The sequence below is a fragment of the Oryctolagus cuniculus genome, chromosome 6 (genome assembly GCF_964237555.1).
Source record: "Oryctolagus cuniculus chromosome 6, mOryCun1.1, whole genome shotgun sequence".
In the NCBI taxonomy this organism is placed as follows: Eukaryota; Metazoa; Chordata; class Mammalia; order Lagomorpha; family Leporidae; genus Oryctolagus; species Oryctolagus cuniculus.
In genome coordinates, this window is record NC_091437.1 from 149,668,033 (window position 1) to 149,694,142 (window position 26,110).

General features: G+C 45.3%; 1 protein-coding gene across 2 annotated transcripts in view; it reads left to right on the forward strand.

Annotated features, from left to right (window-relative positions):
• The window catches only part of FER1L6 (fer-1 like family member 6), a 195,585-nt gene that overhangs the window by 32,836 nt on the left and 136,639 nt on the right, over positions 1–26,110 (forward strand). The window contains exons 2-6 of one of the 2 annotated variants that reach the window (XM_070075467.1): positions 13,297–13,335; positions 16,692–16,774; positions 21,828–21,948; positions 25,619–25,673; positions 25,787–25,918. In XM_070075467.1, the coding sequence (XP_069931568.1) occupies positions 13,297–13,335; positions 16,692–16,774; positions 21,828–21,948; positions 25,619–25,673; positions 25,787–25,918 (430 nt within the window). The remainder of the gene's footprint in view (positions 1–13,296; positions 13,336–16,691; positions 16,775–21,827; positions 21,949–25,618; positions 25,674–25,786; positions 25,919–26,110) is intronic. The other variant, XM_002710764.5, reaches the window with a different exon arrangement.

Consider the following 26,110-nt stretch of genomic DNA (forward strand, 5'->3'; position numbering starts at 1 on the left):
TGCCCAGAAGGTCTAGCTCTTTCCAGAGACAGATTTAGGATCTTTAATTGGTTCCTTCCTTTCTCTGGATCTTAGTTTCACTATCAAGTGGGTCTTGACTGGTGGTTTCCAAAGTTAAGAACTTAAGCTTATTCATACATGTATAAAATAGATAAAGATGGGTTTCCTTAAGTTGAAAGGATGGGAGGAGGGGCGGTCACCTGGTGACCTACTTGGTCTTTGCTCTCTTCCTTCAACCCTGTGCCCTTGGGCAGATACATAGACCTGAAATTGACATCCTTCCCAGTTAACGTATCAGGATTCCTTTTGCCAATTCCTACTTTAGCTCAACCTCTTTCTCTAGCTATTCTGCCCCCAAAGGGGGAAAATTACTTAATTATTTGGTCTCTCTCTCTCTCTCTTTTTTTTTTTTTTTTTTTGACAGGCAGAGTTAAACAGTGAGAGAGAGGGACAGAGAGAAAGGTCTTCCTTCCATTGGTTCACCCCACAAATGGCCACCACGGCCGGCGCGCTGCGCCGATCCAAAACCAGGAGCCAGGTGCTTCTTCCTGGTCTCCCATGAGGGTACAGGGGCCCAAGCACTTGGGCCATCCTCCACTGCCTTCCCAGGCCACAGCAGAGAGCCAGACTGGAAGAGGAGCAACCGGGACAGAATCCGGCGCCCTGACCAGGACTAGAACCCGGGGTACCGGCTCTGTTGGTGGAGGATTAGCCTAGTGAGCCACGGCGCTGGCCTGCTCTCTTCTTGACCAAAGTTGTGTAGTCCTCTTATGATTCACTCTGAACTATTTTTAGATAATTTAATTTTTATTAATATAGAAAGAACAGATTTCACATATTTTATACAGTTCTAGAAATATAGATACTTCCTTCCTTCCCTCCTTTCTTTTTTAATTTTTTTTCTTTTTTCTTTCTTTTTTTTTTCTTTTTTTTTTTTCTTTTTTTTTTTTTTTTGACAGGCAGAGTGGACAGTGAGAGAGAGATAGAGAGAAAGGTCTTCCTTTTGCCGTTGGTTCACCCTCCAATGGCCGCCGCGGCCGGCGCATCGCGCTGATCCGATGGCAGGAGCCAGGTACTTTTCCTGGTCTCCCATGGGGTGCAGGGCCCAAGGGCTTGGGTCATCCTCCACTGCACTCCCAGGCCATAGCAGAGAGCTGGCCTGGAAGAGGAGCAACCGGGACAGAATCCAGCACCCCGACCAGGACTAGAACCCGGTGTGCCGGCGCCGCAAGGCGGAGGATTAGCCTACTGAGCTACGGTGTCGGCCTTCTTTTTTAATTTTTGCAATAACGTATTTTGAAAGGCAGAGTGAAAGAGAGAGAGATCGATCTTCTATCTGCTGGTTCACTCCCCAAGTGGTCACAACAGTAAGGGTTGGTCCAGGCTGAAGTCAGGAGCCAGGGAATCCATCTGGGTCTCCCATGTTGGCAACAGGTACCCAGGTACATGGGCCATCTTTCATTGCCTTCCCAGGCACATTAGCAGGAAGCTGGATCAGAAGCAGAGTATCTGGGTGACACAAGCAGTGGCTTAACCTGCTGCACTTCAACATCAGCCCCAATTCTGAACTATCCTGTCTTGCAGGAACAAATCAGACTTTCCCCTCCCCATTGTTGTATGTTTTGTGGGCATTTGTGACCATTAGCTCATCATGTTGTGAGAAGTTGAGTTCTTCATCTCTGGAGGCCAGAATACAAGGGGAGGCTCCCAGTTTACAGAGCTTTATTTGTTTGATTAAATAAATATATTTTGGATACTTAGTTTGCTATAACAAAATACCCAAGACTGGGTAACTTTTAAAGAATAGAGATTTACTTAGCTCACAGTACTGGAGGCTGGGGAATCAAAGAGCTTGGCACCAGCATCTGGTCAGCACCTGGTGCGGGATGCTTGCTGACATGTGACATGGTAGAGAGCACCGTGCAGTGAGACAGAGCAACTGTGCTAGCATGGGTCTCTCTTCCTGTTCTTTAAAGCCACTCCTACCATCATGGGGACCCCACCCTCATGACCTCATCTTATCTAATTACCTCCCCAAGGCTTCACCTTCAAATACATGAAACCCATGAATTTGGGGATTGAGTTTCCAACACATGAACTCTTGGGGGAAGCATTCAAACCAGCAAGTACTTTTACATGTGAAACACTGAAGTATCTTCCACACCTTGTGAGGACTAGCAAGTAATATATTGTCCACATCAGCAGTCTCTAAGAGGATGACCACTGGCTGATGGTGCAAAGGACCAACACCATCTTTTACTATTCAAAGTTATTGCTTATGCAAGTGAGAACAATGTTCAGTTTCTCTTTCATGAAAGTATTCCTTCCTACTCTTAAATTTCTCCAAAGTGCAAGAAAAGTTTGGGTTGTAAATACCAGAAAAAGAACAAAATCAGCCCATTAACTCACAGATTTTGCCCTTGTCATTCTGAATTACATCGCTATGGAAAGCATCCTACCTTAATAAAGGACAGTTATAGGGCTTCTTTAGCCCATAATGCCCTGGTGTATAGTTGGATTTCAGTGCCAACGCACCCTGGACTCACCCAGCCTTCCCCATGCCATCTGGTCTTGCTATTGGTTCCTTGTCACCAATCCAGAGTCCCTTGTCCTCACGGTGAATTCCCCTTCCCCCTGCCACCCCTCTGAAGTCCTTTGTTTTCTTTGCTGCCAGCGAACCTCAGTCAGGGGCAGACATGATCATCAGAAATATTTCTGGAAACATTAGACCTTAAAAATGTACCTGTTCCTTTCCTTCTAGAAACTTCTAGGCCCTGAGCAAATTTGCCTCTTCCTTCCCAATTAGCCTCTGAAATATGTATTCCCGAGGGCAGATGGGAGTGGAATCTTGGTCAAGACCTCCAAAAGAGACTCATCCCCTGAGACCTACTTGCTATAGCTTCAGACCGGAGGTCCTGGTCAAGCCGTGCATCCTTGAAGAGACTCTGCTGCAGCTGCCCTAATAAGCTCTTCTAGTTAGAAAAGCAATAGGAAACTTTCCGATATTCCACCTGGCCAGCTTCTCAGCCACAGCTACAGGGTGTTACTGTTGGGTGGGAGTTGTAGGAAAGTGAGGAGACGATCAGATGTCTAGGCAGGCAGAGAATGAAGTATCCTTTTTAAAGCCCCAGATGGCTGGCTCCATGTTGTTCTTACAATAAAATCGAAGTCCCTTTTTTGTCTTGGGTTTCTGTATGTTCTGCTCCATGCTCAACCTCTCTGGACTTATTGTCTCCTGTCTTTCCCTCCACTCCTTCCTGCAAACAAAAAGGGAGAATTTTTAAAAATTATTTGTTTGTTTTTATTTGAAAGGAAGAGAGAAGAAGAGGGAAAGAGAGAAGAGAGAGAGAGGGAGAGGGAGAAGAGAGAGAGAGAGAATATTAATCTCCCATCCATACTGGCTTACTCTTTGAATGCCCACAACATCCAGGACTGGGCCAGGCCAAATCCTTGAGCCTAGAGCTCAATCCAGCTCTCCCACAGGGGTGGAAGAGACCCAACTATTTGAGCCATCACCACTGCCTCTCAGGGTGTGCATTGTCAGGAAGCTAGAATTGGAAGCAGAGTCAGGACTCAAATCCAGGCACTCTGATATGGGATGTGGGCATCCCAGCTGGCATCTTTTTTTAAAAGATTTTATTTATATATTTGAGAGGGACATTCACAGACAGAGAGAGGGAGAGATGGAGAGAAAGGTCTTCCATCCACTGGTTCACTCCCCAAATGGCTGCAATGTCCAGAGCTAGGCTGATCTGAAGCCAGGAGTCAGGAGTTTCCTCAGGGTCTCCAATGTGGGTTCAGGGGCCCAAGCACTTGGACCATTTTCCACTGCCTTCTCAGGCCACAGCAGAGAGCTGGATCAGAAGTGGTGCAGCTTGGACATGAACCGGGGCCAAATGGGATGCTTTTGTTGTATCCTCTTGCAACTTCGGCATCTGCAGAAACATTGGGGGTTTCTCTTGGGTGGGTGTCAAGCAAATACTTTGAGAAAATATACAGTCACCACCGTAGTTACAAAGGCAGAGAACTCATTTCTAGAGATATTCAAGGAACAGAGTATATTGAAATTGAAGGTGGCTTGAGTAAAGGAATTTTGGAAGCCTTTCACCACGGAGATGCTATGAATTTCCAGGAGATTGGCAGAGGGCATGCACTTGTACATACAGTTATCTTGCTGTCAGGTTTTGGAGCCTCAGAGAAAGCAGACAGTTGTGGAAGAAATCAACCCTAAGAAGATAAGGCACCAGGATGTCTGTTGTAGCCAGAGGGGATTTTTTTTTTTTTTCAGATCTGACTTTGCATCTTTCAGAAAGTTTGTCATGATGTTTTAATTCTGGAAAAGATCCTTAAGAAAGGTGTTATATTGTGAATATAGGGAGAGGAACCTGAAGTGTTGGCTTTCAGATGGTTAACAAAATGGAAGGTTGGGATCTGACTCCTGCTTCTGGACTGAATGCAGTGCTTGTCCAAGGTCTGCAGCAATGAAGGCCAACCCAAGGAACTGAAACAGAGCTTGACTTCAGAGCCAACTACAAGAAGGGAGCCCACTGACCCTGCCTCCCCATTCCTTCATGTGTTCAGGGCGAGAACCTCGAGGTATCCCTGTCTCTCCTGAGCCCCTTGTCTGGCTACCTGGTTTGAATGCTACCTGCCTGTGCCCACTATTTAACATCACCTTGGGCAGGTAGCCTAATCCCTTCAAGTGAGTTTCTCCTCCTTAAATAGAGACTAATATTGCCTCCTCTCAAAGCTGCTGTGGTCATTAAATGAATTACTGCCTGTAAAGGAACCAGACGCAATAGGTACACAGTACACTTTCCCTCTTTCCCGCCTTCCTTCTCCACTTCTCAGTATCTGAATGCCTTCCTTGACTCTTTCAGGCTCATGTGTCATTCTTCCCTGCACTCTTCAAAAACTCCTGGTATCCACCCATGAGAGCACTTCTCATATTGTCCCTTTACCCTGTGGGTGTGTATCTACAGTCTCAGCCACACTGTGTCTCTGAGCCAAGGACTCTTATCTACGTATCCTGGTAAACCTACCTAGTGTGGTTCTTGGAACGTAAAAATGGCTCTCTGTACTTTTTTGGTTGGCTGTAAAGAACTGGTGGTAGAGAAGTAACCAACTGATAAAGGATATTTAGGTGTGATAGATAGGAGATAATAAGAGTGCCTTGGAAAGGGAAGTAATTTTAAGAAACGGAGACAGAATCTGGGTGACAGCCAGAGTGATGCACCATTCAACATAGTACAAACGATTTGCCAGGCCCCAGAGTGGAAAATTCCCTCTTTCTCCACAGCTCCAAGGTGAGTATTAGGGCAAGGCTCAGCCTCTGACATTTTACATTATTCTCTTTTCCTGTGTTTTCAGTCTTGGAATAACATTGAATTCTTCTGTCTTATATGAATGCATTTTTAAATAGGGCTAAAATTTTTTTAAAAATCCTGTGGAACTTTTTTATCTCTGTTTGACTATTCACCTACCCAAAATTCAGCACTCATTGGCCCTGCTATGTGGCAGGCATTGTACTAAATACTGAGGGTAAATGCATAAGCCAGTAATGCTTACTGCTTTGGCAAGCTCAGCATCTAATGAAGGGGAATGATGTTCTTTCCAGTTAACTGTTATGATCCATGTGATAAATGCTACAATGCAGGTAAGAACAAATGGTCCAGAGGAGTGCATTGCTTGTCCTTGCAAAATAAAAGAACACACCACATCACAAGAGGTAGTTGATTTGGGACCAGAAGAAAGGTTTAGCTGCTGAGAATCACCTTCAATGAAAGGTCTAGAGTGAGACAAGTTCATGGGCAAGAGAACGTGATGCGTTTAGGAGAAACTGTTTATCATGCTGGAGTACTGGGTTCGAGGGTCAAGTGCTTTATTGTTGGGCTGAGGTTATATGGTGGCAGAGCAGCAAGGGACAATTACAGAACTTTGGTTCTATTTTATAGTAGAGTTAACATGCATATTCTCTGTATGTATACATGTATGTATATCCTATATATATGCATGCACTTGAATGTTTACAAATAGTACACTGAATCTGTTGTCTACGTTGATCTTCACAAAAGCCATGCTTGAAGGCGTAATGCGTTCTCCACCTTGTAGATGAAGAAACAGGCCATGAAGGATCTGCTCCAGGCTACATATTTAGCAGGTGGCTGAACAGATACTTAAAGCTAGGGTTTTTGATTCTGAAACCTATAGTTTTTTTATTTTTTTTAACTTTCATTTAATGAATATAAATTTCCAAAGTACAGCTTATGGATTACAATGGCTTCCCCCCCATAATGTCCCCCCCACCCACAACCCTCCTCTCTCCCACTCCCTCTCCCCTTCCATTCACATCAAGATTCATTTTCGTTTCTCTTTATATACAGAAGATCAGTTTAGCATACATTAAGTAAAGATTTCAACAGTTTGCTCCCACACAGAAACATAAAGTGAAAAATAATAGATGATTTTTTAAAATGATGATGAAATCAGATCAGACCTATTGTCATGTTTAATCCCAGTGAGAGTCAAGTTGGGAATTGATAATTTCTTCTTCTTCTTCTTCTTTTTTTTTTTTTTTACAGAAGATCAGTTTAGTATACATTAAGTAAAGCTTTCAACAGTTTGCACCCCCATAGAAACACAAAGTGAAATATACTGTTTGAGTACTCGTTATAGCATTAAGTCTCAATGTACAGCACATTAAGGACAGAGATCCTACATGAGGAGTAAGTGCACAGTGACTCCTGTTGCTGAAACCTATAGTTTTTTAAAAACTGAATTTTTTATAGGAACATGACAGATACATAGAACACGATGCAAAATCCTTAGTTTATGACTTAAAAATATTCACAAAGTGGATATTGTAAATAATAATCACTGAATCAAGTTGGGAAGTTTGACAGTTTTCAAATACTGCATTTTTATTTTTATTATTTATTTTATTTTTAAAGCTTTTATTTAATGAATACAATTTTCATAGGTACAACTTTAGGAATATAGTGGTTCCCCCCACACACACCCACCCTCCCTTCCCCACTTGCATCCCACCTCCTACTCCCTCTCCCATCACATTCTTCTTTAAAATTCATTTTTTTAAGATTTATTTTATTTATTTGAAAGAAAGAGTTAGAGAGGTAGAGACAGAGGGAGGCCTTCCATCCACTGGTTCACTCCCCAGATGGCTGCAATGTCTGGACCTGACCAATCTGAAGCCAGGAGCCAGGAGCTTCTTCCGGGTCTCCCACATGGCTGCAGGGGCCCAAGGACTTGGGCCTCCTTCCACTGCTTTCCCAGGCCATTGCAGAGAGCTGGATCAGAAGAGGAGCAGCTGGGACTAGAACTGGCGCCCATATGGGATGCCAGCGCCTCAGACCAGGGCTTTAATCCCCTCAGCCACAGCTCAGGCCCTAAGATTCATTTTTAATTAACTTTATATACAGAAAAGCGACTCTATACTAAGTAAAGATTTCAACAGTTTGCACACATACACACACACAATGTAAAAAGTACTGTTTGAGAACAAGTTTTGCAGTTAATTCTCATGGTACAACTCATTAAGGACAGAGGTCCTATATGGGGAGTAAGTGCACAGTGACTTCTGTTGTTAATTTAACAATTAACACTCTTATTTATGACATCAGTGATCATCCGAGGCTCTTGCCATGAGCTGCCAAGGCTATGGAAGCCTTTTGTGACCACAAACTCTGTCAGTCCAATACTGCATTTTTAAATACAAGAACACAGGCCATCCCTCCATTTTTTATATTTTATGATTTATAGTGTGGAGATCTTGCTCACTTTTTTTTGTTATTATTCCTAGATTTTTGAATTTTTGATGCTGTTTTATCTTTCATTTGTGTTTTAATTTATAATTCTTTGGCTTTGGTACATCGAGGTACAGTGGTTTCTATGTATTGATCTTGTTTCTCGATGCCCTGTGGAAGTCACTCAGTAATTCCACCAAACTTCATTGAATTGGAGAGGGCCTCCTGCACAGGGTTGGATACAAGCGATGGTAGCAATCATCCTTGTCTCACTTCCTTTTTTTAATTTCAGTGAAGACTTTGAGGTGTATTCTTTTTTTTTTTTTTAATTTTTGACAGGCAGAGTGGACAGTGAGAGAGAGAGAGACAGAGACAGTGAGAGAGAGAGAGAGAGACAGAGAGAGAAAGAAAGGTCTCCATTTGCCGTTGGTTCACCCTCCAATGGCCACCGTGGCCGGCGCGCTGCAGCCGGTGCATCACGCTGATCTGAAGGCAGGAGCCAGGCGCTTATCCTGGTCTCCCATGGGGTGCAGGGCCCAAGAACTTGGGCCATCCTCCACTGCACTCCCTGGTAACAGCAGAGAGCTGGCCTGGAAGAGGGGCAACTGGGACAGAATCTGGCACCCCGACCGGGACTAGAACCTGGTGTGCTGGTGCCGCTAGGCGGAGGATTAGCTTATTGAGCCATGGCGCCGGCTGAGGTGTATTCTTGATACACTTGATGTCAACTCTAAGGTTTTTGTAGTCTTTGTCAGATTAAGAAACTTTTCTTCTCTTTCTCGTTTTCAAACATGGGCGCAGCATGAATAGGTTTCAGGAGGGAAAAAGAATCCAAGAAGAAATACCGTGCAGTACTGAATGAGGGCAGGAGCCATGTGATACAGAGGTGGGAGTGCATGGGAGAGATGAGTGGGATATTCATTTTCCTTGGTGGGTCTTAGTTGATCACGGCTTAACTCATGAAAGTTTCGAAAGGTGATTAACACCCAGAGATGCCAGTATGCTTCTTCGCTGGATATCTCAACAGTGTCCCTTTAGACACTAATAGATATTTCACTATAAAAGTGTGGACAAATCCATTTGGAAAAGTCTAAATATTATATTGCCCTCTTGGAGAGTCATGATACCTATCAGCTTATTATAGGATCTGTGAATCCTGTAGCAAAGGTGATTATTTATTTTAAGGATTTATTTGTTTATTAGAGGAGAAGAATGACAGAGATGGAGACACACCCACCCACTCACACATGCACCCAGAGAGAGACAGAGAGATACCTTCCATTGGCTGGTTTACTCCTCAGTGGTCAGCATGGGCCAGGCCAAGCCAGGAACCAGGAATCCCTCATGATCTCTCATGTGGGTAGCAAGGGCTCAACAAGTTGGGCCATCCCCTGCTGCCTTCACGGGTACATTAGTAGGGAGCAGGATCAAAAGCAAAACAGCTAGGACTCGAACTGGCACTCAGACATAGGATGCCAGTGTGGCAAGTGGAGGCTTGAGCTGTCATGCTGCAATGCTGGCCACATAATTATTTAACTTAACAAAGCACCCATTCTTTTGTCTTCAATGTCTGCAACACCAAAAAGTGAGGTCTAGAAGGAATTTCATAAGCCTCTGTACCCATTATGCAGTTTAATGAATCTCACTTGTAACAAAATCTATTATAAGTCAGGTATTGGTATTCCTGACGTTATAATCATACCTTCTTTCTCCTCCATGTTTTCAAACCCTAGTGAAAAATAGACCTAGGTATAAACAGGGATCAGCATATCACTGCTATGGTTGGTAAAGCTGGGTTGGCAGAAGCTGCTTGGATTAGAGGCCAGATTGATTTTCAAATACGTCCCTGTGAATCAGGTGGACTCACCCACTCAGCTGCAGGAAAGAGGGGGCCCTGCCTCAGTGGTTACTTCTTCCTGGCAGTCAGAGCAGAAACGGGGATGTAAATGTGCTGGGGAAAGGTGGACCCAAGGAGAGGATGACCACACGGGGATGGGGGCTTTGGACCTCAACCCTTCCCAGGAGAGAAAGAGGAACCAGCGGATGCCACGCTCTTGTCACTCCACTGGAAGACAATCAGGAAAATGTGGGAAGCTGATGATCTTGGGAGTGAAGGAAAACAGAAAGCCTGAAGGAGGTGGGAGTTTGAAGACATTTAAGCTGGTAGGGAGCAGAAGGCTGCTTGTCCGAGTGGTGAGAAGTTGACTTAAGGGTTGATTCCTTGATGTTCAGGAGATCGGAGAGCAGAGCTCTGATTAGCCTGGTTATAAAGAGGACAGAATAGGAAAATTGAACCATTTTCTCAGGTAAGGCAAAGGTTTGCGTTTGAGAAGATCTAGCATCTCTAACTGCTGGATCATTGACATTGACCTGCCAGTATGTTTCTCTGTTTTTCTCGCACTATCGCCAGCCCAGTCTTGTTTGATGCGCTGATATTTAGCATAGAAGAAGAGCAGCCCAGGAGGATGGAGGCCAGTGGCCCCAGGCTGAAAAGCAGTCCTCCACCCCTCAGGAAATAGCATCAATAGTGGGCACCATTGTGCCGCAGGCTGGGTGAGAAGCATGCAAGAAGAAAGGCTACAATTTCTTAAGGCAATTCTACAACATCCTCCTATCACCTTGCCCTTGAACGTTGGCAAGTAATTCTGAAGAGCTTTGAGAGGCTAGCTTAACCTGGCTTGGCTTTACAAGAGTAGTTCCAAATTATTCCGGAGTTATCCTGGTCCAGAGAAACCACAGGAGGAAGAATTAGTTAGCATCCTCGCAGGTGCATTTGCAAAGCTCAGCTGACTCTTTTTTTTTTTTTGGACAGGCAGAGTGGACAGTGAGAGAGAGAGACAGAGAGAAAGGTCTCCCTTTGCCGTTGGTTCACCTTCCAATGGCCGCCGCGGCCGGCGCGCTGCGGCCAGTGCACTGCGCTGATCCGAAGCCAGGAGCCAGGTGCTTCTCCTGGTCTCCCATGGGGTGCAGGGCCCAAGCACCTGGGCCATCCTCCACTGCACTCCCTGGTAACAGCAGAGAGCTGGCCTGGAAGAGGGGCAACCGGGACAGAATCCGGCGCCCCGACCAGGACTAGAACCCGGTGTGCCGGCGCCGCTAGGCGGAGGATTAGCCTAGTGAGCCGTGGCGCCGGCCTCAGCTGACTCTTGAAAGTGAAATCTCAAGGTTTGCAATGACTGTCAAGTTATAATATTTGAATCTTATTATGATGGCTGATGGGTCTGGAGTATACAAAATAAAGATCTAGTGGAGAAACACCCTTTTTCCAGGACAATGAAGTGGGAGATTCCAATTCATAATAGGTAACAACAAATTGGTTCCTATTGGATTGGATGTTAGTGCCCAATCTCTTCTGGCCTGGGACCCTTTTGATCCAAAACAGGAGTGATCTTTCTCTCTTGAATCCGAGGGGTCTGTTCCTCCAAGGCTGGACTAATCTTGTGCATAAGTAGAAAAGGAAGCCAGTTCTAGGACTGATTGGAGAGATGGGGATTGAGTGGAAGGAGGGTGGGTGTTAGACTATAAAATTCAGCCTTCTCAAATGTATCCATCAAGTAGTCTGACTGTTAAATTCTTTTGTTCCTTACAGTTAAGAAGCTGACTTTTAAAAATATAGACTTCTCTTTGAAAGGGTAACTCCTTGGTACCAGGAGTTTGCAACCTGGATGCACATGAGAATTTCCTCAGGAGCTTTAGAAACCACTGAGTCTTGGTCCCATCACTGACCCATGACATCAGCCCTTCGGGGATGGAATCTGACCAGAGATGGGGGCAGTTTCAGAAAGTTCCTCCATATAAATTAACTAGATAACCAAAGTTGAGTATTGTTGCCTTAAAGAAATAGGATATTGGGGCCGGTGCTGTGGCGCAGTGGGTTAAAACCTTGGCCTGAAGCGCCAGCATCCCATATGGGTGCTGGTTCTAGTCCTGGCTGCTCCTCTTCCGATCCAGCTCTCTGCTATGGCCTGGGAAAGCAGTGGAAAATGGCCCAAGTCTTTGGGCCCCTGTCCCGACGTGGGTGTCCCAGAGGAAGCTCCTGGATGCTGGCTTCGAATTGGAGCAGCTCCAGCCGTTGCGGCCATCTGGGGAGTGAACCAGCAGATGGATGACCTCTCTCTGTCTCTTCCTCTCTCTCTAACTTTGTCTTTCAAATAAATAAAATAAATATTTAAAAAAATAGAAATAGGTTATTGATCAGATAAAGGAAGTAGGAAGATCATGGAGAGAGAGAGAAGTTTCAGAGCCTTGACAAGGCAAGATGTCACCTGGGTTTCTATTTTAACAATCTTCCATCAAAACCCACATTGAGGCTGCTTCTATATTTTGTGGTTTGCCAAAAAAAAAATTTTTTGAAATCTATACATACAAGGGGTCTTTAAAAAGTTCATGAGGGGCAGGTAAAGCTGCCGCCTGCAGTGCTGGCATCCCATATGGACGCAGGTTCGAGTCTTGGCTGCTCCTCTTCCAATCCAGCTCACTGCTATGGCCTGGGAAAGCAGAAGATGGCCTAAGTCCTGGAAGAAGGTCCTCGCTCCTGCCTTTAGATCAGCACAGCTGTTGTGGCCAATTGAGGAGTGAGCCAGTAGATGGAAGATCTCTCTCTCTCTCTCTCTCTCTCTCTCTGCCTCTCCTTCTCTCTCTCTATAACTCTGACTTTTTAATAAATAAATCTTTTTAAAAAGTTCATGAAAAGTGCTTATTTGAAAAAGCTATGTTTGGATTTTAAAATTATTTTGTGCCAAAATAAACTTATCTTTTAATTGTATTTAGAACTTTTTGAAGGGCCTTTATAGCTTAGCTTTTTTAAGTTTATAAGAGTTTTCATGTACATAAATTCACAACTCAGCCAAAGGCTTGTTTTTGTTTTAAGTTTGTTTTGTTTTTGTTTTTCCATATTGGGTGTTAGTGGTTCGAGTCTGGAAGGTGAGATGCGTAGGTCATATTTGTGTCTTCCTAGGTGGGGGAGAGAGCAGCAAGGGCCAGTACTGGTTGCATCATTGGCACAATCAGCTCAATGTTTGGCCATTTGGCTTGAAATGCTTCTACAGTGTACTAGAGGTGGAAAAGATTATTCTAGAAGGGGAATCTGGTGACACAGATGGGAAGCTACATGGCAACCCAGGCTGCGATCAATTTTCTAACCCTGCCTTTTGTACCATAGATGTGACATTAAATTCGCTATTTGTAGAGCTTTTTAAAACAGTTCAGGTTGAGGGCACAATGAAGCCATCCATATAGCATGCCAGTAAGAAAGAGAAGAGTTAACCTAATGGCCATTCTCTGAAGATGAGGGTCAGAAGAAGAGGCTGGAGGTCAGAGAAGTCTCACAACTAAGCCCCAGGGTCATAGACAGCAGTGACTTAGAGGTGCCCCAAACTCCAGTGGTCCAGCTTAGCTTTTGATGTGCTGGGCTGGCTGCCTCCTTGGCAGTGTACATCCAAAAGTTCAACACAAGATGATGCTACCTGAAACAGATAAGCTGAAGCAAGTCTAACACATGCCATGTTTTAATGCTCTTATTGTTTGAATACAGATACCAGAGTCACGGTAGCTTTCACCCTGAGGAGACCAGGTTGGTATGGGGGTTTCCGTGTCTCATGACTTATCTTGGGGTGAGTTTGGGAGGAGACTTAATACAGGGGAGCCTCAAAACGTTTATGGAAAAATGGAATTAAAAGGTTAAGTTTCCTTCAGTGCAAATAATTCTGAAACCCATGGATAGTATTTTCATCATATGCAAGTTCTAAGAACTTTTGGAGGACTTCATATAGATTATAAACCATATACCTCATCCTTCTGTGGAGTGGCAGGGCATCCATGCTGGGGGAGCAGGGGTGTGATGGCAGCTGCCTTGGAGACTTACCAGGTAAGTCTTCCTGATTGGACAGTTTTTCCCAATATATTGGTTGGGAACTGCTGACTGCCTCTCATTTGTCAGGAGGGATAATCCCAGCAGCTTCCTTGTGGTTTGCTATAAGGATCCTAGGAGATAATGAGGGCACAGTAATGTTCTGATGTATGGTAAGTGCTCAGTACAGGCGTAAGCAATTTTAAACACATCTTTCCTTGTAATCAGCATTGCAATAATTTGTAGCATGCTCTATACTTTATAAATATTGCTTCCTATTTTTATATCACCTGGTGAATTGGATGAGAAATGTCCTTCTGTCACCTGCGAAGAAATATGCTTATCTAAATTAAGTCTCCAGCCCCAAATGCTGGCACTAACAAGTGGAGTCACGCAGGTCCCCTCAGCTGGCTCTTTGTGCCAGCCATTCACTTTCTACTGCCCTGTCTGCCAGCAGCTTGATGGTTCTGGGCTGGTGAGCTGTACCTCCTCCCTATCGCTGGATGTCACGGGTCTTTGAAGGAGAAATCGATTTTCTCCACGAAGCCTTCTCATGCTGGGAGTCCTGCTGGGTGTGCCCTTGATGACTGACTCATGGTTTCAGGCACACAAGCTGGTGTTTGTAAAGTTAACATCAACCTACCCAAGAGGGTCAAGCTGGCTGTAAATCCTCTAGGCATTTCTAAAAGATTTCTTTGGCTTATTCTGTATGGGAATCAGGGCTTCTCGACTCTGATTCTCCCCGAGATCAATTGTTCAAGACACTGATATTTTTATCAAGTTTCTTTTGTGACCCTACTGGGCAGCAGAGTCAAGAGCTCCTGGTTAGAGGGGCAAGGGTGCTTATCTCAAAGAATGGGATGTTTCTCTCCCTCGCCCTGCTCACAGCAGCATCTTTGGCCACCCTCTGATGCCCTAGTTACCAGCTTCCCTATGGGAGAACTCAGAATAATGAGGCCATCCATGGTGAGGAGGTCAGCTCCCTAGAGGAACAATCTGTCTCCCTCTGGCAGATGCTGCCATTCATTACTAGCAACTTCCTGTTTGTGGATGGAAGTAACTCAGCCTTGTCAAGTAGTTTGCAGAATCCATTGGCCAGGTTCCCAGGAACGCCAGGTTCTGCCTCCATGAACTGATCATGGCAGTGAGCCCTTGGGCACTACAGATACCAATCCAGGATTTGAACAGGACTCAGCTTGGTTCACCCACTTGAAAACAAGACAGCGAACACCTTCAAGGCAGATTCTCTGTTAGACATGTCAGAAAGGGAAGACCCTCCTTGTGTCATTTCCCTAGACTCCTGGGAGGTAGGATGATGTGACCAGAGCATGATGGCAAACCACAGGGAGGAAACGCTCCCTCACAGCTTTTGTGCAGTAGATACTCTCCCAGGTGTTTTGCCTACTTTGCTTCATTTTATCCTCTCAGCAGTTCTGTGACGTAGGGACTTTATTTTTTTATTTTTAAAATAAAATAATTTTTAAAATATTTTATTCTTATACATATGAGGAGGCTGAGGCTCAGAGAGGTACTGCGATTTGCCCAAGGAGTTGAATCTCGACCATGACTGAAGCTGATTCTTTCCATTCTACTGTACCTAAGGGTCTTGAGGGACCCAGATGTCCACTGGACCAGTGCCGCTTTCTGATACTCACCTCCATGAACAGGGAACTCATTCCCTTCCCAAACAGCCTATTCCATTGTTCAGAGAGCACTGGTGTGGAGGCCTCCATAACTTCTGGATCAAATAATAATATAAACAGTATAAATAACAAGTATATAACTAAATAGTGAATGGACTAAATGGACATCTGTCTCCTAGTATCTCCTGGCCATTGATCCTAATCCTATCCCTTAGAAAAACAATTAGAATAACTAAGGTTTGTTTGAGCAACTAGTTATGTCCTGGGTACTCTGCTAACTTCTTTTATTTATGATCTCATTCCACCCACGAGGACCCTGAAGTTTAGAGAGGCTAAGTGACCTATTCAGGGTCGCTAAGACAATGGATTAGGACCCGAGCAGTCTGACTGTGGAGTCCTGATCTTAACTACTGCAGTGCACCACTCTGTAGGTCAGAAATATGCGAGCCAACTGGAAGACTTGGGTTCACTGATGTTCATGCTTGCTCCAGGCCTGTAGAATGTGCACTGGGCAGGACTCGAGCATTTGCTGCTCTCTCGTCCCTTCTCCAGCGAACACTTTCTGATTCTTCTGCCTCCCTCTTCTGAGGATGGCCCCACCAGCCTTCCTGACTCCAGGCCAGGGCCTTCCTCTGAACTCTGGCCATTCTTCCACCCACAGCCATGAGCTGTTCAGCCCCTCGACTCCAGAGAAGGATCTCTCTGGGCAATGGCAGAGTGTGGGGAATGTTCTGGTCTGTGGCAGACAGTGGACCCAGGGCCCTGTCCTGTGATGAGAAGGAGGCTCAGAGCTTCCTGTGCATGGCTGAAAGTGACAGTCATGACAGTGGCCGGCATATGGGGACATGTACCAGTTGTCAGCTGGGTCAGTCCCAGGCCTCTTGACTTGAAAATATCCTGAGATTGTCTGCAGAGGGAAGGGGCGGGTTTACACCACCCAGTGGTTACGTGCTGGACTCTGAACTCACGTGGACCTGGCTTCCAGGGGTATCACTGATGCTCAGGTGCTATGTGACCAGCCTCTCTGGCCCTTGGCTCCTCATCTGTGAGATGGGTAGGAGAGGGTTGCTGTGAGGAGTAAACAATGTCATTTCTCCTGAGCACCTAGCTCAGTGCCCGGCACGGGTGAGCCAGGAGAAATGGAGAAACACTGGCTGGGGCTGTTAGTATTCCCAGCACGTCTCATCGCAGTGCAATGTCAGGTACACCTCACGATTTCTACTCAGATAAGCTTTTGTAGTTTCTGCAGAAGTAAAGCAATCTGGAGAGCTGGCGAGGTCATCCTGACACTTGTCTCTTCTTGTGGGGAGATGAGGGTGCCAGCTGCCTTTCTGGAAAACTCAGTGTGCTTATGTGTTTTCTTTTTCCTAGCATATTTGACTGATTCAAAGTTTCTGTTACTATGTTCTTTAGTTTTTCTTCTTTTTTTTTTTCCAGAAAGGGGATGTTTGGGCTGAAGCTAAAGAAGAAGAAGAATAAAGCAGGAAAGGGGTTAATCCTAGCCAACAAGGCTGCACAAGGTGAGGCGTGGGAATTGGGTGCTGCAAATATGGTTTCTGTCTGTAGGAATGATGGGGAAACTTTCACCTCTGCCCCTCCGGACCCCACCCAATACAGTCGTAGGTCCAGTGAAACTGCTAAGGCCCCTGGTCATCAGTTCCAACAGTGGTGGCGTGGGCAGCTCTGGGCCATGGGAGGGCTCTTCTATGGAGGTAGTGACAGGGTTCAAGCACTGTTTCTATCCGAATTTGCTTTGTTACCCAGCAGAGGCTGCTCTGAGTATCCCAATTAGTGGCTCTGAGTCTCAGTTTCTCCCTTTATCAAATGGACATGACATGGATCACAGGGCTGACCTCCTATGGCTGTGAGGAAGGTCAAGTGATCTTTTAAGGTAAGAATGAGGATCGCAGCTACTGTGGGAATGCCTTAGGCACATTGCTTCACTGAGCTCCTACTGTCTCTCCAGTAAGGTTGTTAACTCTGTTTTACAAACGAGGTTACAGAAGCAAAAAGGGAGTAGGTCAAGGGTGGAAAAACTTGCTGCAGAATTTGCAAATGGAAGATAAACATGCAATGCCATTGTCAGGGAGTTATTAGGAATTTCAGAAGATAACAGCAGAGTCTAAGCCAAGTGTGATGCAGTCCTTCTGAGCATGGCAGCGCTGGATGGCCACATGGGCCCCAGACTCCTGAAGCTGCCCTGGCAGGGGCATGGGGGTGTAAATCCCAGCTGTCTGGCTTTCCCCTTTATAATGGGCTACCTCCTTCTCCAAAGGAGCAAAAGCCTCAAGTTGCAGTGTGAAGCATTCCAGTGGAGGCCAGGGCTAATGGTGGGTGTTTGCAGACACTCAGTGTCTGTTGAAGCAAATTGGATCAGTGGCATCCAAGTGAATAGGTCAGGGGTAGTCCTTGGAGACTCCTGCATGGCTATGGCAACAACAAGGCTTTCTTGACCATTCCTAGACCAAAATGGTACATTGGGTATAATCCTCACCCTTCTTACCTCCTTGGAGGACTTCTTCTCTGTCATCCCACTATAGCTATGGTCTTATGCCTCACTTTCCCTATTCTGTACCCAAAAGTGATATTGATAATCATGACTAAGAGTTGCCCTTGGATAGGAAAGGAGGGACGTTGTGTTTTCAGTGGGGACAAGGCTTACAGCCAGATAGACGCACTTGTCTATTCAGTCAAATGGGCAGTGTCAGGGAGTAGAGTCCAGAAAAAGCCAAGGGACTTTCCTGGTGTCCTTTACATTAAGATGCTGTAGGTCCATAGTAAATAAGGCATGGTCCCTTCCCTTGGGGACCATGTAATAATTATGATTTAATGAATAAGTCTCTGCTGCTTTATACATGGCATGAGCCATCCATGTAGGTTCTAGTGCCCTCATTTTACAGACAGGGTGTGGGTAAATGACTCTGCCAAGTGCCACAGCCAGTAAGTGGAGGGGCTGGCTCCTGAGCCCAGGGCAGACTTCCAGGAAAGGCCAGGGGGGACTTTCCTGCCCCTTGGGGTGGCCTTCAGTTAGGAGCCGCGTCTGACATGCTGGTGGAGACTCAGGACAGTCCACCAGGGGCATTTCACAGGAACTGGCTCCTGGGGCACTCTAGTTAGTCTTCAGCCCACAAAACAAACAGGGCAGAGAGGAATCAGGCCCCTCCTGGAGAGTAAATAGCATCCCTCCTGCCGTAGAGCCAAGCGCTCTAGGAGACTGGGTAAACAAAGGCCACCCAGCAGAGACTTTGCTCTTTGCTTCTCAGCCTGGCCTGGGAAGTTAGAGCTTTTCCGGGTGAAATGTTTGGAGATTCTCCAAGTGTTTGGCTCTTTCATCTATGTATTATAAAGCAGTGAAGCTATGCCTTAAAGTTCTTAAAATTCTATTTACTCTAACCTATCCACTCATTATTTACTCTACAAATAGTTATTGGGCACTTTCATGAATACCCATTCATTCATTTATTCAACAAATATTAGCAGATTGGCTGCCGGGTGTCGGGCCCTGGGCTAGGTTCTGGGTGTATGGCGGGGGCACTGCACAACCTGGAGAGGACAGCTGCGTGTAAGACTCTTGTGTTTGCCCTTCCACTCTATCCTCCACCCTCTCCACTTGTTCTCCATCCATGGAGGATGGCCTGTATGGATGCATGGCACAGGTCTGACCCTCTGGATTCTTGCTGGATTTGGCCAGTGGGGTACTTCAGCAGGTCTGGGGAAGGGGAGACCATGAGGTGGGGATCTATTTTGCATATCTCTTAACTGAAGGAAGGTGATCATTCCTCCTAGGGAGGCTGACTTGACCTGTCTTCCTCTCTTTTTCTCAATTCTATTAAATTCTCTGTTTCTATCCTTCCCTCCCTCTCCTTTGTCAGTGGTGATGGTGGGAACTTAGCAATGGTCATGGCTTAGCTGCTGCAAACCCCAGATAACTGCTAGAATTTTTGCAGTTTTTCTACCCCTATACCTTTGTAAAAAGCTCTCAAGTCGTCCTACTCTGGAAGTGCCATCTGTTACCTGTGGGGACCCTGACAGAGATAAGAGCATTTTAAGTTGAGAAAAAAGAGTTATAAAGAAAATACACAGAGGTTGAAATGGAAATTACTGGGGAGTCTTTATTGGAGTCAGAAAAGGGTTTTCTGGTGAGGTAATATTGAAGCTAAAACTTAAGAACAGGAGGCAGCCCAGGAGGGGGTGGGCTAGGAGGAGCGCAGTGCAGGGGAGGGATGCCTGGGAAGAGAGTTTGTTAGGTGAGAAGGAACTGGGAAAGGGCTGTGTGGCTAGAGCGCGGAATAAGGAGAGAGTACCTGGCGGGCAGGAGGAGTAGCTGGAGCCAGAGGAAGCAGAGCCATAATGGCGACACAGAACTTCAGATGGATTCTAAGTACAACAGAAACCCACTGACGGGTTGTAAGAAGAGAAGTGACGTGGTCTGGCTGACCCTGGGTGCTCCACAGAGAACGGATTGGAGCAACTCCGTAAATGAGTGGATGAAGGTTACAGAGGAAGCTTTAGCTGACTTCCTGTCTGCTTCAGGAGCCATCTCATCCATGAAAGAGAGGGAGGGCTCTGTGCTTTGTTCATTCCTGTACCCTTAGCATCTGACCCAGCACTGTTTCTAGCACCTATGAGATGCCTGAGTGTGTTCACTGGAAACTTGAGTCTTGACAGAAAACCCTCATCCTCTAGGCCCTTGTAGTCAAGTAGGGACCTAGTATTTATTTTATCTCACTGCTTCGAGGAGCACAGCCAGGCACCGCCATTGCTTCTGCTGCTCTGGAGTTTAGTTTCTTGAGACAACAGTGAAAGCAGCGTTTCCATTCACACAGTCGTCCTCTCTGTGGCTACCGAACACCTACTAAGGCCAGGACTGTGCATGAGCGCCTTTGACAGGGGCTGCCTTATCCCGTCTGTCTCCTGACTCAGTGCTGGTGGCATGCTTTGCTGATTGCAATCAGAGGACAAAGAACATAGAAATGATCAATTTTGTGTGTTTACAGTTGAGTCCAGTGGGGCCCTGGGGCTCGGGGAAATGGCTCCAGGTGTGTCTGAGGAGGTGGCAGTGAAACTCATGGGAGCCTCCCTGATTCCACCCCTTGGCAAATAGGACAACTTAGTATGAGTAGGCTTAGGCTGTATGTTGAGGTTCAGTATGAAATTACATTTATAAAACGATTCTGTTGCTTCACAAAAGTTTTTTTGCCCAATACTTTCATTTTACAGGCAAAGTAAAAAATGTTAAGTAATTCCAGGTGACTTATTCAAGTCATTTGACTTAGAGTAGGCTTGGGCATCCACCATGTACCTGGCGAGCACTGTGCAAGGGGCTTCATATATATCGTTCAATTTGCCTAACTTTCCTGTGGGGGCAATGCCATTAACCTTGTCTTGTGTTATCCACGAGGGAAACAGGACTGAGAGAAATTAAATGGCATGCATAAATCAGAACTAAAAGGTAGAAGGGCTTGGATTTGAACCCAAATCCTTGGAATTCAAGTCTTTGCACTATGCCGTGCAGGTATGTTAGGGAGGTATAACCATTCTTTCACTTTTGCTAAAATCCTGCTTAAGAAGTGGTCCTGGGGAATTTGAGTGACCTTGATGTCTAGGCAGCATCCAGGTGAGTTGAGTCAGAGTCCAAGGCTGGGCGGGAACAGTTTCTGATAGGTCTCCCTTCATGTCAGTGTTCTAAATGCCTGCATGTTCGTTTCCCTCACTTCCTCAAACCACACACATTTGTTCCCACACAGTGTTGGAGACCAGATGCCCAGAATCAGTATCACTGGGCCAAAATTAAGGGCCCCAGTCACTCCAGAGAGTGTTGCTTGTGTCTCCCAACTTCCGGTGCGTGTGGTGTTCCTAGTCTTGCAATCATACCGATCTGATCTCTGCCTCTAGGGCAGAGTCACTTTGCTCCCTTTTATTTCTATCTGCAAAACCTCCCTTTGCCTCCTTGTATAATATAGGTGATTGCAGTTAGGGTCTACAAGGACAGTCCAGGATAATGTCTTCCTCTCACAACTACAGAGACCTTTTCTCCAAATAAACTAACCCCGCCAGGCTCCAGGGATCAGGACCCAGGCTAGTTTCAGGCTACGGCATCCTGTTGCTCAAAACTGCCTCTATAGAGGCAGGAATGGGCTACCTGGGGTTTTGTTGTTAGATGTACAGAATCTTGCCCCTCTCCACTGAATTAAAATCTACATTTTAACAGCTTCTTAGGTGATTCTTGTGCATATTACATATTCTAATGAAGCTCAGAGAGAAACAATGACTTGTTTCAAGTTCCACTGTGGCAAGGTCATAGCCTGAAAGCATATTTTGAATTTCATAATGCAGTTTTCATGCCCAGCCGCATCCATAAAAATTTGTTCTTTTTTGGAAACAGAAGATACCTAATTTCTTAGAGAAAAATGAAGGGACTTGCCTGGCTTTTCTTCCAATAAGATGCTGCATACGGGCAGGGACTGTCCTCTGGGCTCCTTGTACCTCTGACGGTGCCTGCTCTAGTGCTGGTTGCAGAGTAGCCACAGTGGGTCAGTGTAACAGGTTCTCTTCCTTTGTTTTCTTCTCTAGATGGCCCAGGTGAGGCAGCAGCACTGCAGGAGGGACCCTCTCACCAGGAAGGACCAGCAGATTTGTTTTACAATGATGCTTCTTCTATCACTCCTGCCTCCGCTGCTTTTCCAAAGAGAAGGTACAGTATTGATGCAACGTGGTCAGCACACATTGACTGATCAGCCCCTGCGGGCCAGGTACCCCTGCAGGCTCTGGGAGAGCAGAGAGAAGAAGGCATGCTTGCTGTCCACAGGGAGCCAAAGGTCAAGTCAGGAAGACAGAGCTCCGTGTCTGCTCACTTCTCTCCACGACAGTGCTGCCTCTGGTACTAGTCAGCCTCTATCAGGCCAGGGTCTTCTCCCCAGCAGCTTTGTGCCTGGTGCTTCCTGAGTTAAGGCACTCATGTCCTGTGTAGTTCAGGCCTGGTGGCCGGAGTAACGACAGACTTGGGAGCTCTCACCTGCTATGTGCTCCATCATATAGCTATTTGTCTTAGTTTCGTGTCTGTCCCAAATGAGAAAATAGTTGTTATACTACCCAACAAAAAGTCAAAGCAAACTGGCCTTTGCATGCAATTGGCTGTATCAGTTAGGTATTGATGTGTAACAAATACCCATGAATCAGTGGCTTAATATAATATGAATTTATGATTACTCATGAGTCTATTGGTCAGTTGGATCATTTCATTTTATTGGTGCTAGATAGTTGCAGAGGCATCACTCATGTGTCTGTAGCCATATAGGAACTGTGATTTGAATTTGAGGATTGGCTGTTGTAGGCTATCTAATATTGCCTTGCTCCATGGTATTAGATCATCCTTCAGGTTAGTCCAAGCTTGTTCCACCCAGGACCAGGGTTCTGAGACAATGAATGGATGTTCCTGGGTCTCCAGAGGCCTAGGAACAAAACTGGCAAGTCACTTCTGCTGCATTCTGTTGGCAAGTGCAAGTTACAAGGTCAGCCCATGTCATAGTGGGAGGAAACTGGAAGTTATAGGGTGGCATTCTTGGATACAGAGAATCCAGAAATTGGTGTTACCCATGCATTCAGTCTACTGTTGTTGCTCTAAGTCAGTTTCTCACTCATGACAATTCCTCATGCCTTTTCCTTTCTTATCCCATGCAATGTTGTTAGTATCCATAAAGCAAGTTAGTGCTTTCCTGGGTGGCAGATCCTGCATTGCTGTTTCTGGGCTGTGACAGGATGGCTGTGTGTGTGTGTGTGTGTGTGTGTGTTTGGGGTGGGGAGAATGAGAGACAGGTGGGAATCAGAGAAGATGACAGCTCAGAGGTGTCATTTAGATGACCTGAAGGGTTAGCTATACTATCATTAAGTAAGCTGAAAATAGAGCTTTGTAAAAATTGGGAATAGGAGAGAGAGGAGGAAGAAGGGTTGGAGTGTGAGCAGGAGGGAGGGTAGGGTGGGAAGTATCCCTGTATTCCTAAATCTGTATATATGAAATACATGAAACTTGTATAACTTCAGTAAAATTTTTAGAAAACAGAGGACCTGAAGCCTGTGTGCACGTGCTCACAGCAATATCTCCTTCTCCTTCACTTCATCCTGACAGCCACCACCTCTTCCCCAGCCCCCAAAGAGGGACTCCAGTTACTCTTGAATGTCCTTCAAGGCATCCCTTGTCCTTTATTTTCACAAGCGTGAAAGCACTGGAAGGAGGAGGGCAGGAGAAAGAAGTAAGGAACTGCAGCCCTTTTCTTTCTCCCTGATCAGAGCGTTCTCCATCTATTGAAATTCTAGCCACCTACCAGCGCTCAATTCCAACCCGACCTCTCTGCGATGAAGTCTTTGTTGCTCACCCTGGCCCTCAGGAGTTTCTTCTCTACAGCTCTTCTACCACACTTCCTAGGGCACATTTTACCATTGTATACCAGTCCTTTCTTTGTATGCTCAGTCCTCTCTCCCCTGGATCAATTGTTAGCTCTACAAGGGCCAAGATAGTCGTTAATCCATCCTTGTTTTTCCCTTAACTGAACCTAGCACTGAGCTTTCATGTAAGAAGTGATCAGTATGAACTTGCCATTTTGTTAACGAACATATTAAATGGTGTCTTCCCTTTGTTACATGCATTGTCTCTTTAGTCCTTAGAGCAACCTTCTATGGTAAGAATTACTATTTCCCCCTTTGGATAAGGACGTTAAAGTTCAAGTACAAAATTGTGGAGAACAAATATTCTGATTGAGATCAGTCTGACTCCAAGACCCAGAAAATGTTACTACCTTATTCTGCTCTCTACTGGATTCAATTATACCTGGCAGAAGTAGAATGAAGTCAACGGTACAATCCAGCATGGGAAGCGGGATACACAGCAGACTCATAGAATGGCAAATGTCCTAAACAGCACTCTGGCCTCAGAATCAGCCCTTAAGGCATGCGGATCTGGCTAAAAAGCCCATGAGAGTATTTCAGGCATGGAAAGCCAAGACACTCTGGCAAACACACACACACACACACACACAACAAAACAAACAAAACCTCAATGAAAGATCTCTGTGAGATCCCAGTGGAAAGAATGGGCCATCAGAAGGAGGTACCTTTCTCTGAAGGGAGGAGAGAACTTCCACATTGTATGACCTTGTCTAAATAAGATTGGAGTTGGCGAACCCAAAAGGCTTCCACAGCCTTGGCAACTCATGAAAAGAGCCTAGGGTGATTACTGATGCCACAAACAAGAGTCTCAATTGTTAAATCAACAACAGGAGTCACTGTGCACTTACTCCCCGTGTAGGATCTCTGTCCTTAATGTGTTGTTCAATGTGAATTAATGCTATAACTAGTACTTAAACAGTACTTTACACTTTGTGTTTCTGTGTGTGTGCAAACTGATGAAATCTTTACTTAATATGTGCTAAATTGACCTTCTGTATATAAAGATAATTGAAAATGAATCTTGATGTGAATGGAATGGGAGAGGGAGTGGGAGATGGGAGGGTTGCAGGTGGGAGGGAAGTTATTGGGGGGAAAAGCCACTGTAATCCAAAAGCTGTACTTTGAAAATTTATATTTATTAAATAAAAGTTAAAAAAATTAAAAAAAGAATGAAGTCAAAGGCAAGGTGGTATTTTTAGAGACCAAGAGAACCAAATTCAGTAGGAACTCACACTCAGTTCATTTCCCACCCGTTGCTGACTCTATGACAATAAAGAGCCCTCATCTCTTTCTACTATTGCCCAATCTCTGAGTGCTCAGGTGTTGCACATCTGTTTTCAATTACCTGTGACATTCCAGATAAATGAAATGCCCTGGAATGTGAAATCTCGCTGAGATGGCATCTTGTTAGTTCCTTCCAATTTTCTTTTTTACCAGTTCTTTCAAAAGCAATCATGAAACTGAGAATGATTGTATTTGCTTGAAGTGGCAGTGCAGCCCCGTGTGAGGGATCAGGCTGCAGATTGGGAAATCCTTATTTGACCCAGCTCTGCTATTGACTTACTGTGGCAACTCAGTTTCTGGTTCTATAAAACCAACAATATCAACACACTGCTAATCTTACTCATAATAAGTGCTGATATTTACTCTTGCCAGGCACTGTGGGAAACCTTTACATGCCTTACATCATTTGATTCTAGCCATCATTCATGAGATAAGTGCTATTAGTAGCTCCGTTTTTTGGGGATGGGGTAATTGAGTCATGGGATGGTTTAATTTATCTCTTCTACAGTTGTAGAGAGAATATATGATACAATGAAAATGAAAGAACTTAGAAATACTTGGGAAAATATTATCATGACTTAGGGATCTAAAGTATATTTTTACTTGATGAAACTAATTTATTAAAAATCTTTTAATAGATCAAAACTAACCACTAAGATCCATGATGGGGAGATCAAATCCCAAAATTATCAAGTAAGTGATGGACAGTTCCTGCTCAGCCTCCTCTTCTCTCAACCCCTGCCTGGTCTCCCCATGACAACGAACAGTGACAGCCAGCATGACGCACCCCTTGCTTTGTCTTGTAGATCGCTATAACTATCATTGAGGCCCGCCAGTTGGTGGGTGAGAACATTGACCCAGTTGTCATCATTGAGATCGGGGATGAGAAGAAGCAAAGCACAGTGAAGGAAGGAACCAACAGCCCGTTTTACAATGAAGTAAGTCCCAGGGGTCACCAGCACCCTGTGTCCCAGCATGCTCTACACCGCCTTTCTGCAGGCTTCCTCAGTGCGGTAGAAGAGTGCCCCTTGTCACTTCTTCCCAGTCCCTTGTCTACAGTCAGTGCAAGCTCTCTGAGTCTCCTTACCTACACAGCTTCATGAAGTTTTTAGCAAAAGGGTGGGGGAAAG